This window comes from Rhinatrema bivittatum, chromosome 7 (genome assembly GCF_901001135.1).
Source record: "Rhinatrema bivittatum chromosome 7, aRhiBiv1.1, whole genome shotgun sequence".
NCBI classification, from domain to species: Eukaryota; Metazoa; Chordata; class Amphibia; order Gymnophiona; family Rhinatrematidae; genus Rhinatrema; species Rhinatrema bivittatum.
The window spans coordinates 264,876,275-264,895,763 of record NC_042621.1 but is presented as its reverse complement, the minus strand read 5'-3'; the positions used below and the strand labels follow the sequence as shown (position 1 = coordinate 264,895,763).

At 45.3% G+C, this 19,489-nt stretch overlaps 1 protein-coding gene across 2 annotated transcripts in view; it reads right to left on the bottom strand.

Annotated features, from left to right (window-relative positions):
- The window catches only part of LOC115095886 (aspartate aminotransferase, cytoplasmic-like), a 99,150-nt gene that overhangs the window by 25,839 nt on the left and 53,822 nt on the right, over positions 1 to 19,489 (bottom strand). For both annotated transcript variants that reach the window (XM_029610181.1, XM_029610182.1), the window contains one exon: positions 1,922 to 2,087. In XM_029610181.1, the coding sequence (XP_029466041.1) occupies positions 1,922 to 2,087 (166 nt within the window). The remainder of the gene's footprint in view (positions 1 to 1,921; positions 2,088 to 19,489) is intronic.

Genomic DNA, 19,489 nt, shown 5'->3' with positions numbered 1-19,489 from the left:
CTGTGAGGAGAATTCTTCACCCACCCACTGTCTCCATAAATTTAGATTTTCAACCTCATCCAGATGAGTTTCCTGAAGCATAGCAATATGAGTTTTATTTGTTTGTAGTGCATGCAAGATTTTATATCTCAGTTACTGATCCGATACCTGACACGTTTGTGATAATGCACCTGATATCTGAATGAATCATCAGGTCAGATTTAAACAGAGAGAAATGAAAGAGATATGAATAATCAAACTTAGGGGCTGGATCACCCAACCTAGATCTGGTCCGCTTGCTCCAGTTTCTGCAATTAACACATTTAAATACATATCAAAGATTGCAGAGTACCATCATCATCATCATCTCCCCTGATAGCAACCCCCTGAACCCACTCCTTTTCAAAAAATCCCTCCCAACATCCCCCTACCCTCTTCCCATACAACCATCCTGTCCTCCCCCTCCTTCCCTTTGGAAACTCCCCCCTTAACCATAAACAGGAACAAAACAGCAGACTCTACCAGAGAGCAAGAGACCTCTGAATATCAGAGTTAGTCAGATAACTTATCCAGCTATCTCAGCTCTTCCCAGTTAAGCCCCCTCCCTGCCTATTTAGCAGGATAAATAATTATCTGACAATGTGGCAGCTACTTATCCCAGGCAAATATGCCACCACCGCTACTTAGCCAAAACTTATCCAGATAAGTGATGCTGAATATGGAACTCATAGTGTCTTAGCATGACGACTGGCGTTTCCTCCTCCTTTCTCCAGAGGGAACCACCCTCTGTCTTGGCTCTCGCTCCTGGGTGTCTCTTAAGGTGGACTGGGCTAGACAGCGGAATCCGGTCTTTAAGGTTTTCTGGGGGGGGGGGGGGTGTCTTTGTCATATCAGAACATAAGAAATGCCAAACTGAGTCAGACCAAGAGTCCATCAAGACCAGTATCCTGTCCCCAACAGCGACCAGTACCTGGCAAGTACCCAAACATTAAAAATAGATCCCATGTTAGTAATGCTGGCAACAAGCAGTAGATATTCCCTATTGATTAAAAGCAGTTTATGGACTTCTCCTCCAGGAACTTATCCAGACCTTTTTTTAAATCCAGCTACACTAATTGCCTTAACCACATCCCTTGGCAACGAATTCCAGAGTTTTTCTGTGCGTTGAATGAAAGAATTTTCTTCAATTTGTTTTAAATGTGCTACTTGCTAATTTCAAGGAGTGCCCCCTAGTCCTTCTATTATCCAAAAAAGTAAATAACTGATTCACATTTATCTGTTCAAGTCCTTTCATGATTTTAAACACCTCTATCATATCCCCCCTCAGCCGTCTCTTCTCCAAGCTGAACAGCCCTAACTTCCTTAGCCTTTCCTCATAGGGGAGCTGTTCTATCTCCTTTATCATTTTGGTTGCTCTTCTCTGTACTTTCTACAGTGCAACTACATCTTTTTTGTGATGAGGTGACCAGAATTATACACAGTACTCAAGGTGCGGGCTCACCGTGGAGCGATACAGAAGCATTAGGACATCCTCCGTTTTATTTGCCATTCCCTTCCTAATAATTCCTATTGCTTTTTGGACCACCAGAGCACACTGAGCCAACAATTTCAAATGTAATATCAACTATGACGACCAGATCTTTTTCCTGGGTGGTAGCTGCTAATATGGAACCTAACATCATGTAACTACAGCAAGGGTTATTTTTCCCTATATGCATCCATATTAAATTTCATCTGCCATTTGGATGCCCAATCTTCCAGTGTCACAAGGTCCTCCTGCAATTTATCACAATCTGCTTGTGACTTAACTACTCTGAATAATTTTGTGTCGCCTGCAAATTTGATCAGTTCTCTCGTTGTTCCCCTTCACACCCATCCCAGTAATGATTTTCTGAAAGCATACAAGTAGTAAACATTATACAAAGCCAAGACTGCATCCCACCAGGCAGCAGCTGTGTCAGTATCCTGGAAAAGGGCAGCAATGATGTAGCCTCCTCGGATGGGTGGCTTGGACCAGAGAGTCCTGGCAATGTGTGCCATGTGACTAGAAACGTGCTGTAAAACTTCCTGATCCTTTACCACAATAGTCAGGCTTCCCACCAGCTCATCTACACAGATAGGGAAACAAAGAGAAGAGATGTTATAGACTTCTGCACACTGCCTTCGGCTGTTAACCTAACGGTCACAGCCATCTCTCTTAAAACACAGAGATCACAAAATGCAAGTCTCCACTGGACACGTAAATGTTCAAGGGCCATGTAGTGTCATTCTCAGTATTAGGACGAACGCCCGCTCTCCCGGCTTGCGCACCGGCCCTTTGCTGGTGCGCACGATTCTGTATTTAAATTAGGTGATGCCGGCAAAATTGAGCGTCTGGTTTTCGGCCCGACACCCGCGGGCCAAATTCAAATTTATTTTTTTTTACTTTTTGGGACCTCCGACTTAATATCGCCATGATATTAAGTCGGAGGATGCACAGAAAAGCAGTTTTACTGCTTTTCTGTGCCCTTTCCCGGCGCCGGAAGAAATTAGCGCCGACCTTTGGGTCGGCGCTAATTTCTGAAAGTAAAATGTGCGGCTTGGCTGCACATTTTACTTTCTGTATCCCGTGCGCATATCTAATAAGGATGCATTTGCATGTTGAGGGCGCTATTAGGTGCCGCGGGTTGGACGCGCGTTTTCCTCCCCTTACTGAATAAGGGGTAAGGGAAAACGCGCGTCTAAGAGCAGGCTAACAGTGCGCTCCATCGGCCTGTAACTGTACTGTATTGGCCTGTAACTAAGAAGTTAGCCAGCTAAATTAATATTTGGGCACTTACCCAGCTAAATTGTAGCCATCTAATAAGCTAGCCGACTAGAATTTAACCAAGTTAGAGGCATTCTGTGGGTATAACAGGCAGAAGTTAAGTCAGCCAGATAACTTAGCTGGTTAAGTCTGGTTAGGCCAAAGACCTGTCCTAAAGTTAGCCAGCTATATTCAACAGTGTGGCTGCATGATTGAATATACCTCCAAAGTTAGCCAGATAAACTTATCTGGCTAACTTTGCTATCCATACTGTGTCTGAATATGGACCTCACAGAGAATGTTTTTCAAAGAATCTAACTGAGTAACTATCCAGTTAGGCTTTTAAATTCCTCCTCTCCTGCTCTAGCTAGGGTACAATGTGCACACCAAGTAGAAGCTACAAATACATGTGTACACTTTCACAGAACACACACGTTTACTCAGATTAAAGAGAGGAATTCCTAAGGCCATTTGAAACCAATTGGATAGTTGCTCTTTGAAAATTGACTGAAAATTGGACTGGTATAAAAATACTCGTTGTAATGAGTTTAAATGCATTGCATGTCTCAGGAATGCCTCTTTACCACAGCAGTGCTCAGAATGAACAATAACTCGCAGGTGCTCAGGTCCTGAACTTTACAAAAGCAGTCCTTTAGGAAAATTGGAGAAATTACTTACCTGATAATTTCGTTTTCCTTAGTGTAGCAGATGGACTCAGGACCAATGGGTGTAGTGTACTCCTGATAGCAGTTGGAGACGGATCAGATTTCAATCTGACGTCAGCCCCTAGTACATATACCCCTGCAGGAAGTGCAGCTCTTCAGTATTCTCCTCGAAAAGCATTGTGGATATATGTGTGACTAATTGGATTAACTTGAATAACTTTATAACTTGATGTGGTTGAATTGGTTATAGCTGGAGACCGCCAGTATACTCAACCGGAAAGCATTCACACCCGGTAGGGTGGGTGTCCTAGGTGAATGAAAATATGGCTTACCTTTGAATCATTCAAAATTTCATGTGTAACGGCAGTTAAGGGTGGGATGCTGAGTCCATCTGTCTACACTAAGGAAAACAAAATTATCAGGTAAGTAATTTCTCCATTTCCTAGCATGCAGCAGATGGACTCAGGACCAATGGGATGTATAAAAGCTACTCCCAAACCGGGTGGGAGGCTGCCCTTGACCCACTTAGTACTGCCCTTTCAAATGCCATGTCCTCCCGAGCCTGGACATCCAGGTGGTAGAATCTGGAGAAGGTGGATGGATGGATGGAGGACCATGTCGCCACCCAGCAAATCTCGGTGGGTGACAGCATTCTGGTTTCTGCCCAGGACACTGCCTGGGCTCTAGTAGAATGGGCCTTGTCCTGTAAAGGCGGAGGCTTGCCTGTTTCTACGTAGGCCGCCTTGATGACTTCCTTGATCCAGCGGGCTATGGTTGCCCGCAAGGCTGCTTCTCCTTGTCTCTTCCCGCTGTGAAGGACAAATATGTGGTCCGTTTTTCATATCGGTTCCAACATTTCCAGGTATCTGGATAGAAGTCTGCCGATGCTGAGGTGGCGTAGACTACGAGCCTTTTCTGAATTCTTCAACTCATCCGGCGATGGTAGTGAGATGTTTTTGGGTTTTTTTTGTTAAGATGGAAGTGTGACACCACTTTGGGAAGAAACGAAGGGACCATGCGTAGTTGGATGGTTCCTGGGGTGAGTCTGAGGAACGGCTCTCGACAGGACAGTGCTTGTAGTTCCGAAATGCAGTGTGCTGAACAAACCGCCAGCAGGAATGCTTTCTTTAAAGTTAACAGGCGGAGGGACAGACTTCGTAGGGGCCTGAAGGAGGCTCCTGCTAGGAAATCCAAGACCAGGTTGAGATTCCAAAGAGGTACCAGCCACTTTAGTAGTGGGCAGATGTGTTTGAATCCTTTCAGGAAGCATGAAATGTCCGGGTGAGACGCTATGCTGTCGCCCTCGCTCTTGGAGCCGTAGCATGACAATGCGGCTACCTGTACCTTGATGGAGTTGAGAGATAGACCCTTCTGTAGCCCGTTCTACAAGAATTCCAGGATCACAGGAACTTTAATTGAGTGAGGATTGATGTTGTGGTCTTCGCACCAGGCTTCAAATACTCGCCAAATCCTTATGTACGTTAAAGATGTGCAGAACTTGCGTGCTCAGAGTAGTGTGTTGATTACAGCCCCCGAGTATCCGCTCTTTCTCAGGCGAGCCCTCTCAATGGCCAGGCTGTAAGAAAGAATTGAGTTGGATCCTCGTGGAGGATCGGGCCTTGTTGCAGCAGGTCTGTGTGGAGGTAGTGGCAGGGGGGTCCCTGCTAGTAGTCTTCTCATGTCTGCGCACCATGGTCTTCTTGGCCAGTCCGGGGCCACTAGAAGAATTAGTCCCCTGTGTAGCTGTATCTTGTGGATGATTGCACCCAATAGGGGCCACGGCGGGAAGGCGTATAATAGGGTCCCCTGTGGCCAGGTCTGTACCAGGGCATTGATCCCCTGGGACTGAGGTTCCCGCCTGCGGCTGAAGTACCTGGGTACTTGGGCGTTGGACCGGTTTGCCTGAAAGTCCATGTCTGGTGTCCCCCACCAGTTCACTATCATTTGGAATGCTGCAGGCGACAGCTTCCATTCTCCTGGATCTAGACTTTCTCTGCTGAGGTAGTCTGCCGTGATGTTGTCTTTCCCGGCGATGTGGACGGCTGAGATCTCCTGGAGGTTTACTTCCGCCCACGACATTAGAGGGTCGATTTCCAGAGACACCTGTTGGCTTCTGGTTCCCCCCTGATGGTTGATGTAGGCCACTGTCGTGGCATTGTCCGACATTACTCTGACTGCCTTGTCTCGAAGTCTGTGAGCGAATCGCAGGCAGGCTAGTCTGTCCGCCCGCGCTTCTAGGCAGTTGATGTTCCATCCTGACTCTTCTGTGTTCCACTGCCCTTGGGCGGTTAGCTCCTCGCAGTGTGCTCCCCATCTACGTAGGTTGGCGTCTGTGGTGAGCAGGGTCCAGGTTGGTGAGGATAGCCTTGCCCCCTGGTTCAGGTGGCTGCCCTGCAGCCACCACCATAACTGGGTCCCGGACCCTGCCCAGGAGCAATGGATGGCGTAGTTCTGAGACAGTGGATTCCATCGCGATAGGAGTGAGCACTGTAGGAGTCTCATGTGAGCTCGCACCCATGGCACTACTTCCAGTGTGGATGCCATCAGACCGAGGACTTGCAGGTAATCCCATGCTGTGGGGCGAGGTTTGCTCAGCAGGATTTGTAACCGGTTCCTCAGTTTTGATCTCCTTGTGGAAGTCAGGCTGACCTTGTCTTCTTTGGTGTCGAATCGGACTCCTAGATATTCTAGTGACTGTGTGGGCTGCAAATAATTTTTGTTTGTGTTGACCACCCATCTGAGGCTCTCCAGTAGAGTTTTGACTCTGTTGGTTGCTTGTTGGCTTTCCTCTGGGGATTTTGCCCTGATCAGCCAATCGTCTAGGTAAGGGTGTATGAGGATTCCTTCCTTCCTCAGTGTTGCCACCACCACCACTATGATCTTGGTGAATGTCCGGGGTGCTGAGGCTAACCCGAAGGGTAGTGCCCAGAAGTGGTAGTGACGGTCCAGGATTTTGAAGCGTAAGAAGCGCTGATGCTCCTGATGACTTGGGATGTGAAGGTAGGCCTCCAAAAGATCCAGGGATGTGAGGAACTCTCCCGGTTGTATCGCCCTTATTACAGAGCGTAGGGTTTCCATGTGGAAGCAGGGAATCCTCAGGTGGCGGTTGACAGACTTGAGGTCCAGGATGGGCCTAAACGTCCCCTCTTTCTTGGGGACGATAAAATAAATGGAATAATGCCTAGTATTTATTTCTTGTGGAGCCACTGGGGTTATGGCCTTGAGGGCCAGTAGTCTGGTTAGTGTAGCTTCCACTGCCACCCTCTTGGAGAGGTCGTGGCAGGGGGATTCCACGAACTTGTCCGGAGGGGTTCGTAGGAAATCCAGGTAGTACCCCTCTCGAATGATGGCTAGGACCCACTTGCTCGAAGTTATCTCGATCCATCTGTGGTAGAATAGGGCTTGTCTGAAAAAAATTTTGTTTTCATCTCTATCATAGGAAAAGAGGGGATCCAAGATGTTAAGAAGCAGATATTACAAGAAATAACCAAATATCATAGATTAGCATTAACATAAGCTTCACCTGCTGCTATCTCTATATATTACCTAACCTCCCCTGGAGACAAATTTAGGAGTGAGTGTCCAGATATTCTCGTAGATGCGATGGTTCTGAGAAGACATATTTAGTATTTTGAAATACGAGTATACATTTGCAAGGGAACCGTAAATTAAACTTTGCTCCTCTAGTTACAACCTCATTTCTCATACGAAGAAATTTTTTTCTTCTCTCTTGTGTTGTTTTTATAATATCAGGGAAGACCCGCACTTGCTGACCATGAAATTGTTGATCCGAATTGCGAAAGAAAAGTCTAAGTACGGAATCTCTTTCTGATATATAAGTAAACGTCACCAATAAAGTTGCTCTTGATGTAATGGGGGTCTCTGATGATTTTTCCAATAACTCTGTTAAATTTAATGATGATGTTTCCTCAATTGCTTGTATTCCCTTTTCCTTTTGGTCATTAGGCAATGGTATGTAGAATGCTTTAGAAATAGTTGGAATATCAGTCTCTTGAAACCTCAGAATCTTTATAAAATAATTTTTAAGCAATTCTCTAGGTGGAATAATTCGAGACTTAGGAAAGTTCAGAAACCTCAAATTGGGTCTCCTCATTGTATTTTCTATCGCTTCCATTTTGTTTGACTGTAAGGTTTCAGACTTAATCAAATTAACTTGAATTTCTTTAACTTTCTTTATTTCTTGCTCCATTTCTAACATAGATGCTGCCATATGAATTGTCTTATTTTCAAGACTTTATTAACCTGTTCTTTTAACATTGTAGAAATGGATTTAATAGATTTATCCATGCCTAAAAGTAATTTCCACACCTCTTGCAAAGTAATTTTTTCTGGCACATTCATCAACATCTCACTTGTATCTGGAATTATCACTCCTACCTCCAGGAGATCTCCCATGTCCGCTTCTGCTTTCCTTCCCTTCCGATCCTCAGCTCCTCGGCCGTTGGAGCCCTGCACTGGGCTCTCTGAGTCGGCTAGAGTTCCACTACCAACTCTCTGGGTCGGCGGGATCATAGGGGTGGCTGGGACAGCTGAACTCCCAAAATATTCCTCCGGTCTTTTAGGAGGTCCTGCCGGCGGGCTGGGAGTTCTAGGTGCTCCAGGACTAAGAGATGTTTCTTCGGCCATTGCGGTTGGCGTCTGCTTCTCGAACATGGCAGCGGCCCCTCCCGCCGGTCTTTCAGCAGCGGGCCTCGCAAAAACCTCCTCAATCTGCGGTTGTCTATCTTTTGATGTCGGCATTGAAGTATCTCACGTACTCGAGCCTTTCTTTTAGTGTGCGGCATCATAGATTAGAGGAAATATTAGTTCAAAAAAAGAAGAATATAGAAATGCTCGAGAGGAAATTTCACCGCGGTACTGGGGTGTCTGCGTGTGCTTATGCAGGTGCCACCTTGGATCCAGCCAATCTGTTTCAGAACATGATATTAATGTTAATTGATATGAATATTTTTTTCTTTATCTCTGTATTTTTCTGAGGACATTGTAATAAATGTTAATATTGTTGAAAATTCAATAAAAATAAAAAAAGAATAAAAAAAAGAATAGGGCTAGTCTGCCCCCTATGGCTTCTTCCCTTGGACGGGTCGGCTGAATCGCATTGTGGGGTGCAGCTGGGGCCTGGACCCAAGCTGGTTCCCCTCTTGTTGTGCTTGTTCCGAAAGGACTGATACCTGCCGGTAGGGTGGGGCGCTTGATAGTTGCTTCTGAATGGGTTGAAGCGTTGTGAACCTCTGCCCCTGGAGGCCCGGGGAAAGGGTCGCTGGTTTCTTTTATTCCTGTCCTCTGGTAGGTGCGGCAATGGGGACTCGCCCCATTTGTTGGCCAGTTTCTCTAGTTCACTGCCGAACAGAAGGGATCCTTTGAAGGGCATCCTTGTGAGACACATTTTGGAAGATGCGTCAGCCAACCAGCTTCGGAGCCAGAGTTGTCTCCTGGCAGCCATAGCTGATGACACTCCTCTGGCCGCTGTGTGCACCAGATCGGAGGCGGCGTTCGCAAGGAATGATACTGCTGGTTCCATGGCCTCTCCAGGGGTGTTGCTCCTGGTCTGAGATAGGCAGGCACGTGTCACTACGGTGCAGCAGGCCGCTATTTGTAGAGACACAGCGGCGACGTCAAAGGACTATTTAAGGATGGATTCCAGACATCGGTCCTGAGCATCTTTGAGCGCTGCTCCTCCCTCCACTGGGATAGTAGTCCGCTTCAAGACCGCGCAGACCATGGCATCCACTTTTGGGCATGTCAGAAGGTCTTTGGCCGCCGGGTCCAGGGGTTACATGGCTGCCATAGCTCGTCCCCCTTTGAATGTGGACTCTGGAGCACTCCATTCCAGGTCAATTAGCTGCTGGACGGCTTGTAAGAGAGGGAAATGGCAAGAGGTCTGACGGAGTCCCTCTAGCAGGGGATTCGTCTTAGGCTCCCCCGAAGCACTTGCGCTCGGGATAGCGAGCTCCTTCAGACTGTAGGTGATCAGGTCTGGGAGCTTGTCCTTGGTGAAGAAGCGTCTCATAGTTCGGTGAGGCTCTGTCCCCGGGGGGAGTTCCCCTTCTTCTAGGGGCTTTGCTTCCTCTTCAGAGTTGTCCGTGTCCCCATAGGTGGGGCTTCTGGGCGGTGGAAACATTTGTCTAGGCCTAGAGTGGTCTGAGGGATAAAGGTCTTCTGGTGGAGACTGTGGCTGTTTAGCCGGAGGCTCCGCCTGCATGTGGACGAAGTTGTGTAGCCCTTTGAAGAATTCCACCCATGAGATAGACGCTGGGTCCAAGCTAAAGGGCGTTGAGTCCCTGGAGGTCCCTATCTGAGGGGGTGTCCTGCTGGAATTTGCTAGGTCCGGGGTACTCACTGAGGAGCTAGTGCTCGGTCCTGGGTGGGACTGGCCCTGGCCTGGATCTCCCAGGACCTCCTCGCACTGGGCGTTGGCCTCTTTGCTTTGTGCGGCTCTGATATGGCATGCTGGGCAGAGGCCTTGAGCTCCATTACTGGTGGTGCCATGGCTATAGGCGCGTAAACCCTTATGCGCTTCGGCGCATCTAAGATGTGCGTCTAAGTCGCAGATATGCGCTCAGCCTGATAGGTGTGCAATGCACGTATATCTTATGCGAGCAGCCCTTGTGCGTGTACTTTATGCACACATGTCCCTTGTGCGTGGAACTTTATGCGCACATGTATTTTGTGCGCCTAGCTGGCCTTGTGCACCTGGATCGAGATGGCGGACAGAGCGGCGAATAGGGCCAATATGGCGACGGCGACCACGCGGGCAACATGGCGACCACCTCGGGGGTCTCCACGTGGGAGGACCCTTGAAACTAACCGGGGCCTGGTCCTGCTAGGGCAGATCAACCCGGCGGCACAGGTCCCGGCCGGCGACCTGTGCGACTCCTCGAACCTCGGAGACCGGAGTCTATGCTGAAGATTTCTACCTTACCTTGTCTTCGGCGCTTCCCGGTTTCGTCCCGGGCAATCTCCGGCTGCGGGGCGAGAGGGCAAATACCTTTATCGCCGCGCCCGAGGGTGCACCCGCTGCCTCTCAGCCACGCCCGAGATCGGGGGCTAGGTCCTCACCACGATTCGGCCGCCGGACCGAGGCTCACCTCTGAGGGACTACGGAAATCACCTCGGGAATTCTCAAATGGGGGAGGGACCCGAGGGTATCACCGCAGGAGAGCGGGGCTCGTCTTCAGGTAAGTTTTCTTCCGAATTTGGGTTTTCTCCGTTGAATTTTGTTCTAACGCTGTGAGAGCGTGCAGATAGTCCCTAACTGCTATGGAGACGGAAAATACTGAAGAGCTGCACTTCCTGCAGGGGTATATGTACTAGGGGCTGACGTCAGATTGAAATCTGATCCGTCTCCAACTGCTATCAGGAGTACACTATACCCATTGGTCCTGAGTCCATCTGCTACACGCTAGGAAAATGGAAATTATCACACAAGTAGTTATTATATACGACGATATACCTACCTCTGTACATATGTTCCTGATTTATGGTTCCTGATTTATGGTTCACAGTTACATTTAATTGAGTTTATGAAAGTTCTCTTTTAATAGTTTTCCTGTATACTTGTGTTAATGTATTCTGCCTTGAGGCGACTGTTTTAATGTATTTCCGCCCTGGAGGCGACTGTTCAGTTCCTTGTAAACCGGTGTGATATGTATTCTTTACAGGAACATCGGTATATAAAAATTAAAAATAAATAAATAAATAAATAAATAAATTATACTGTATATCATAGCAAGAAATTTGTTCTGGTATTTCTTTTGGAAGGAAGTTGTACAGTTAGAGGTCAATTTTCAAACCAACTAGCCACCTCACTACAGTTAGGCAGCTGTTTGAAAGGCTTTGAAAATGTATCCCTACTGGGAGGCTTAAATTTAGCCACTCAAATTCTGGGCAGGCCATAAATAGAGTTAGCTAGTGTTCATTTTCCGCACTAGGTAGCTAACTTAGGGCCTGATTCACTAAGGTTCTTCCCCCATTCTGTGTCTGTGGGAAAAAAAAGCTTAATGAATCAGGCCCTTAGCTGTCTTGAATTCAGCAGTTATGCTTGCACCTGGAGCCAGCTATCTACTACCTTCCCTCCCGCCCAAGGTAAAAGCAAGCCCCCGATAATTTCCCCTACCTACCTTCCTACCCCCAGAACCTCCCCAAAATTCTCTAATGCCGAGGTGACAGGAGGTCACAGTCTTATCTTCTACTGGCCCAGCATCAAGCGTTGCTCTGGTAATGTCTATCGCCGGGGCAACGTTGGGCGCCAGTCCAGTAGTAAGTAAGGCTGTGTCCTCCTGCTGCCTCAGCTTTAAGGAATTCATTGGAGCTTCCGAGGTGTGGTGGGGGCTTTTGTGGCACTTGTTTAGTTTTACGTTGGTTTGGAGGGAGGATTGGGGGGGGGGGGGGGCTTCTGGGACTCGTTTTTTACATCAGGTGAGAGAATGAGAGGAGAGTGGGGTGGGGGAGGAGTTCATCCCAGCCTCCTTTTTTTTTTTTACACTGAATGAGACAGGATGCAGGATTGACTGTTGGTCCTCATGGGGGCTTCTTTTGCTTTGGAGATTGGGTGAATGTGAAGGGGGATTGTCAGGTTTATTTGGGGGTATTCTTTTAAAAAGAGAACATTTAGCTGGCTAGTGCCAATTGTTGGCACTAACCAGCTAAGTTTAGAACCCAAATCTAAGCGTCTTAAATCTGGCTGTCTACATTTTTACTGATTTTCAGTTAAAAACCTTGGCACCTAGATTTGGCTAAAAATGTGCTTAGCTTAGCTGTTCAAAATCTTGTTGATTAAGTTAGGTGCCCTGAAGTTTTTTGAAAATTTCCCCCTTAGTCAAGTTCAGCCTTCTTTGAATTACCCACATTTGGGAAATTAGTTTGGTTGATGATTCAGAGGAAGAAACAAACACAGAGAAAACTGAAGTCAACCATACTGTACAGGTGAAAGAGTTAATTTCTTATTCTAAATTATTTTATTTATTTAAAATATTTATAGTCTGCTTGTAATAATAAAATCATACTAAGCAGATTAAATTAATCTAAAAACAATAATAATAATAAAACAAAACAAATCAAGTGAGCAGAGCAAGTCATTTGATGAGCACCTATCAATCAGAGTCTCAACAAATGAAATACCCACTAATAATGTTAACCGTTTTGTAGGATCTCATACAACTTAGTTTTAAAATGTCCATTGGATAAAAAAAAAGAAATCATCATTGTAAAAATAAGACCTGTCCAGGACTGTCTTGTGACTTCTAGCTCATGTCTGCATGGTTCACGGTCCTGGAGCGTGGACACTAAGAATGAAATATGGATGTGTGTGATAATAGAGATAGTCATTGTCTGATGGGAACGACTAGTTTTGCACTGGCAAGCTTTATGTGCTGTTTTTGCTGTGCAGTAACTCAGTGTATAAAGAGGGAGGGGAGAACTTCAGCAGATTATTACTAGTCTAGAAGGGACTCTTAACTGTGCTATAAATGCAGCTAAAACTGTCTCAGTAGTCAGCATATAACATAGTTTAAGAAACTTTTCCAATCAATGACTTTGAATCTCCTTCTTTCTAGTCCTGATGAGGTCTTAGTCTTCCTTGTATTTATTTATTTTTTGACGCAGTAGTTTCTTCCTGCTCAATAAGAAAGAGGACTAGACTCTAGCAATATAAGCCTTATTCGCAACTACCCAAGGATTTTTTCCCCCTCTTTTAATCCCCTTCCAATGTATATTTCATCCACTAATTGCAGTGATAGCCCTGAGCTGGACACCATGCATCAAGGCTCTTTCTGGAACCATTCAATCATGGGCTGTGAACTGTGGCAATGACCACAATTTTTGAAGGCTGCCTTTGGCAAGTTTAGTATAAATATAAATTCATTGAGAAGACAGACCAATCATAATCACCTTAACATGATGCAAATGTCTTCTATGAAAGAATTAGACTGAGATTAATACCCTAAAAAATCAGAAAGAAAATAAAATAAGAGAAAACAGAATGTAAAATCAATCACTATTTAACATGTGTAATGAACATACAGACTATGGAAGGAATAGTCAGGTAGACCAGATGGGCCAACTGGTCCTTATTTGCTATCATCTTCATTTGACTTAGGTTCAGAAAAAACATAGGCAGTATTTCCTTGCTAAGAAGGTGGTGGGTATCTGGAATCGCCCACTTGCAGAGGGGGCGGGGGGGGATGGGCACAGGAAAAATTGGTTTTGTGTTTCTTCTTTGGCTTATTTTTGTGTTTTTAAATTTTTTTTGTTTCATTTATGCACATAAAATGTGTTTTTATGCACCCATGTATAAAATACATTTTATGCACGCAAATGCGATTTATGCACATAAAAAAGTTCATGCATGTCAAGCAATGAAACACAATGAATGCACATCCCTAATAGAGAGCAGTGGTAGGAACTGAGTTGAGAAGATGGGTAAGAGTCATGAGATGGAGGTGGTGGCAATGGCTGTGTTGGTTTAAGTGTGGGAATTTCTATGCTTATGTACCCAAAGTGGTAGAGAAAGAAAATTGAGCAGACTGGATTGGCTAATTAACATAGTAATAATTATTAGCAATTGGTCTTTATTCGCCATCATCTACTATGTTACTATTCTTAACCTTTTGCAACAGCTGAATATAAGCATGCCGCTCTGAATGGGGATTTATATGCAAATTTTAAGCAAACTTTTCAATAGCCAAACAGAGAGCATATTTAAAAAGAAATCCAGTGAGGCACAACTATTATCCACAGTTAATCAGCTGTAATGACATGGTATTCAATGTCTAATTAGTAAAAGAAACAATTTTCCTTTCATGTATAATTTTTTTTCCCCCTTACTATCTAAATAACAAAATATGGCAATATTCGGCTCCTCTGGTCACAGGTTTTAAAACTGTAGTCAGAGAATTCTTTATGCCTTGCAATAGAACCCAACCTCAGGCTGCCACAGCGACTGGTGGCCTGGAGATAAAAAAAAAAAAAAAAGACAGGTTCTCAGAATACAGACCGTGCGTCTTGGCCTACAAAAAAAAAGACTGGGACGTGTTGTTTTTACATAACGAGGGAGATTCTCAAAGCCATTCACCGTGTTCAAGCGGCTTAGCTGAAAAAAAAAAAAAACTCTTCAAAAAACTTCTCCCCAGCCCATTGCCCAGCTAAACGTATACCTGGGTTTCCACGGCCCACATACCTTCACAACTGCGGTAAAAACAGCCAGTCCTTTGGTGGTGTTAAGGTTTGAGAACTAAAAAACTGTGCACATGCTTGACATTTTCAAACATATGCATGCAATTTTCATCCCCGTCAACGGGTACATGTAGCATGCCAAATTTGCCAAGGGAAACACTATGGGCCCGATATTCAAAGCACGTTCAGCGCTATGTAGCCGAATAAAGAGGACTTTTATGGCTAAGTAGTGGCAGCTGAATATGCACCTACTTTCAGTGGCCGCTGCTTAGCCACATAAGTCCCTTATACGGCTTAAAGTTACTCGCACAAAAAGTAGGTGTGGATTGGGTGGAGCGAGTTAGCCGTATAACTTATACGACTAACTACCCAAATTCGGAGTTCGCCGTGTAAGTTACTTACACGGCCAGCTTTGAATACCTACCCCTTGTCTAGTTGCCCTTTCAAACCTGACTGCAGTATACCTGGGATACAAGTGCCCAAATGCATTGTGAACAACAAGGGCTCTTCAAACTTTCCTCATGAAGCTGCCTAATTTTCCTGGTTATTGTATTTAGACATTTATTTATTTATTTAACGTTTTTCTATACCGGCATTCATGATTAGAAACCACATCATGCCGGTTTACATGAAACAAGGGGTGAGAACAAGATACGAAACAAACAAGTGCAAAGAGAACAAAAGTTACATTACAACAAGGGTCTTAAACTGGGAAGAGAAAATAGAATAAGAGAGCCGAACAGTAGGGATTACATTATTTACATTATAATGTGAGTTCTCTTGTATAGTTTGCTGTCTCTTGTAAAATTGCTATCGTTTAGTTCGGATCTGGGAAGGCTTGTTTAAATAGCCAAGTCTTAAGCCTTTTTCTAAAAGTCGGTAGGCATGGTTCTTGTCTCAGATCCGGAGGGATAGAGTTCCATAATGAAGGACCGGCTGTGGAAAAGGCTCGGTCTCTGAAAGTTAGGTAGTGAGTGGTTTTGGTTTGGGGGACGCGGAGTGATCCTTTGTAGGCTTCTTTGATGGGTCTGGTGGATGTGTGTTGTTTGAGAGGAATTTGTAAATCGAGCGTTGTTTGATGATGTATAGCCTTGTGGATAATAGTGAGAGACTGTTTCCCCAGCTGAAAGTCGCCCTAATTGGCATACAAAAGTTGCATACACGGCAGAAGAAACTTAATGTGGAAAAGCGCAGAGTGATTCACATAGGGAAAAATAATCCTAACTACAGATACACGATACCGGGCTCTGTATTAGGAGTCAACAGCCAGGAACAGCATCTCGGTGTCCTTGTGGACAATACGTTGAAATCCTTGACACAGGGCATGGCAGTGGTGAAAAAAAAAAACCCAGAGTATTAGGAATGGAGAATAAAATGGAGAATATCCTATTGCCTCTGCATTGGTCCCTGATGCGACCACACCCTGAGTACTGTGTGCAGTTCTGTTCACCCCATCTCAAAAAAGACAGAGAATTAAAAAGGTGCAAGGAGGGTGACAAAAATAATAAAGTAGGTAGAACTTCTCTCTTATGATGAGAGACTGCACAGGTTAGCTTGGAAAAGCCAAGGCTGGGTGGGGACATGTCAGAAGTTTATAAAATCATGAGTGGGGTGGAATGGGTAAATAAGAAGATAGCCATTCACCATTTCAGATCGTACGAAAGAAGGGGACAGTCCATGAAACTAACAACCCTCGGAATTCAAACAAATAGCAGGAAATGCATTTTCACTCAATGCACAAAACAAGCAGTGGAATCTGTTGCCACAAGACGTGGGCAAGGCGACTGGCACAGCAGGGTTTAAAAGAGGTTTGGACTGGTGCCCGCAGGTAGGCAGGTAGACTAAAGAAACAAATATTGCCATCCCTGAGCGTGAATGTCAAGATACAGATCTACTTTTTGGCATTTGCTGGATACTTACAACTCGGACTTGGCTACTGTCAGAGACAGGATGCAGGGCTTGATGGACCTCAAACTAAGCCAGCATGGTATTTCCACTGACTTAGTGATCTGCATGTGCAGCTGGATTGTGATATCACTAAACATCTGAATGGACCTGACATTGCATAGTGTGAAAACAGAAATAAAGATGAACATATGCTCATTTGCATACTTCCTGAGCCTGTTCCATTTTGCAGATACGTACTGTATACAACACCTCTGAGTATACTACCATAGGAGGATGCCAATCTTGAAATACACTTTTATCTACTTGGATTTTTTTTTTTTTAACTTTTCCCAGTTGGACTGCGATTATGGACAGAAAAAGAGAGAGGGTCATGTGTTCAAGAGTCAAGAAGAGCCTGGCTTCAAACTGTTTTCCCTTAAGCACAGACAAGGATAGGGCTAGCAGGGACTATGATTTTTTTTCCCCTGCACTAGCATGCTGTATGAGACAAAGGACAAGAACCAACAGACACAGGGTTAATTTCCAGAGCTCATGATGCAACTCCTGCCCCACTGTGTACTGCTGTGGGGCAGAAGTACACACTGAGTGAGCCAATGAGACTTTATTTATTTATATATACCGACATTTGATCTGAGATATCACATCGGTTTACATTCAGGTACTGTAGGTATTTCCCTTTCCCCAGAGGGCTTACAATCTGGCAGGTCAATACAGTAAAGTGCGGCCGCGGTTACCCTGCTCCTAACCCGCTTTCTACTCACTTTTCGGCCGCATTAGTCCTACCCGCGATACACTATCCTCTTTAACCCATCCTTACCGCCTCTTTAAATCCCTGGGTAACCCCTTCCGCCCGCGGCATGTATATCAAATGTAAACGATCAAATTAGCTATTCCCTCCCATACAGTAATGCATGCCCCGACTATCGCTATTTTACCCTGCCATTTTGCCACGCGTTTAACCTGCTAACTTACCGCCTACCCCTTACCCTGCATTAGGGGGAAAATTTCCCCCAAAAGGAAACCTAAAAACCTAAAATCCCCTCCTCCCGAAGTGACTTGACATGTTACCAACTTACTTTTTGTTGCTTTCAGCCCCTTTCCTTCTCTGCCGGGACCCTTGCAGCGGTCCCCCCGTGCAGGTCCCGGTTCTCCTGGCTCAGCCCTCATCTGAAGATTGTGAAGTCAGGTAAGAGCCCACTGTTCTGTGCCCTCTCCAGTCACGGCGCGAGTGGAGCAAAGCAAAGCGTACTTAAAGCACATGGACAGGCGTGCGTGACGCACGCCCGCCCGTCCATGTGCTTCATTGGCTTGAGCGCCCAAATTGACGGGCGCTCAAGCCAATGCGCGGGCGGGCATGATGTCACACCCGCCCGCGCAAATGGGTTGCGCGGGCCTAATGTGTCACAGACGCTTCTTGGACGCAGCTTGCATTTGCAAGCTATTTAAATACTGTATCGAGTGGTAGATGAGCAGGACTGTGCGTGTGGCAAACGCGGGTGCGCCCGGCACTAACGCAGCTCTTCTACCACTCCTTACTGTATCGGCCCGTAAGTTTGTACCTGAGGCAATGGAGGGTAAAGTGACTTGCCCAAGGTCACAAGGAGCAACAGCGGGACTCGAACCCTGGTCTCCTGGTTCATAGCCCACTGCTCTAACCACTAGGCTATTCCTCTTCCTTCCTGCTTTCTCTGTGCCCCTTGGATTTCAACATAAGATATGCCATACTGAGTCAGACCAAGGGTCCATCAAGCCCAGTATCCTGTCTCCAACTGTGGCTAATCCAAGTCACAAGTACCTGGCAAACATCAAATAGAGTCCATGCTACTAATGCCGGCAACAAGCAGTGGCTATTCCTTATTGATTAAAAGCAGTTTATGGACTTCTTCTCCAGGAACTTATCCAAACCTTTTTTAAACCCAGCTATACTAACTGCCTTATCCACATCTTCTGGCAATGTATTCCAGAGCTTAATTGTGCACGGAGTGAACATTTTTTTTTCTACAATTTGTTTTGAATGTGCTACTTGCTAACTTCATGGAGTGCCCCCTAGTCCTTGTATTACCTGAAAATGTGAAACTATAATTAAACTTATTTCAAGTCCTTTCATGATTTTGTAGTCTTTTATCATATCCCACCTCAGCTGTCTCTTCTCCAAGCTGAACAGCCCTAACCTCTTTAGCCTTTCTTCATAGGGAAGCCATTCCATGCCCTTTATCATTTTGGTCACACTTCTCTGTACTTTCTCCAGTGCAACTATATCTTTTATGAGATGCGGCAACCAGAACTGCACACAGTATTCAAGGTGCAGTCTTCACAATGGAGCAAGAGAGAGGCATTATGACATCCTCTGTTTTATTTGCCATTCCTTTCCTAATAATTCTTAATATTCTGTTTGCTTTTTTGACCACCATGGCATACTAAGCCGACGATTTCAATGTAATATTAACTATGACTCCCAGATCTTTTTCCTGGGTGGTAGTTCCTAATATGGAACCTAACGTCGTGTAACTACAGCTTGGGTTATTTTTCCCTATATGCATCACCTTGCACTTGTCCCCATTATATTTCCTCTGTTTATGGACACTCAATCTTCCAGTCTCACAAGGTCCTTCTGAAATGTTTCACAATCTGCTTGTGACTTAACTACTCTGTATAATTTTGTGTCATCCACAAATCTGATCTCCTTACTCATCGTACCCCTGTCCGGATCATTTATAAATATATTAAAAAGCACCGGTCCAAGTACAGATCCCTGAGGCACTTCACTGTTTACCCTTTTCCACTGAAAAAATTGACCATTTAATTCTACTTTCTGTTTCCTGTCTTTTATCCAATTAGTAATCTATGAAAGGACATCGCCTCCTATTCCATGACTTTTTAATTTTCTTAAAAGCCTCTCATGAGGAACTTTGTCAAACGCCTTCTGAAAATCCAAATACACCACATCTACCGGTTCACC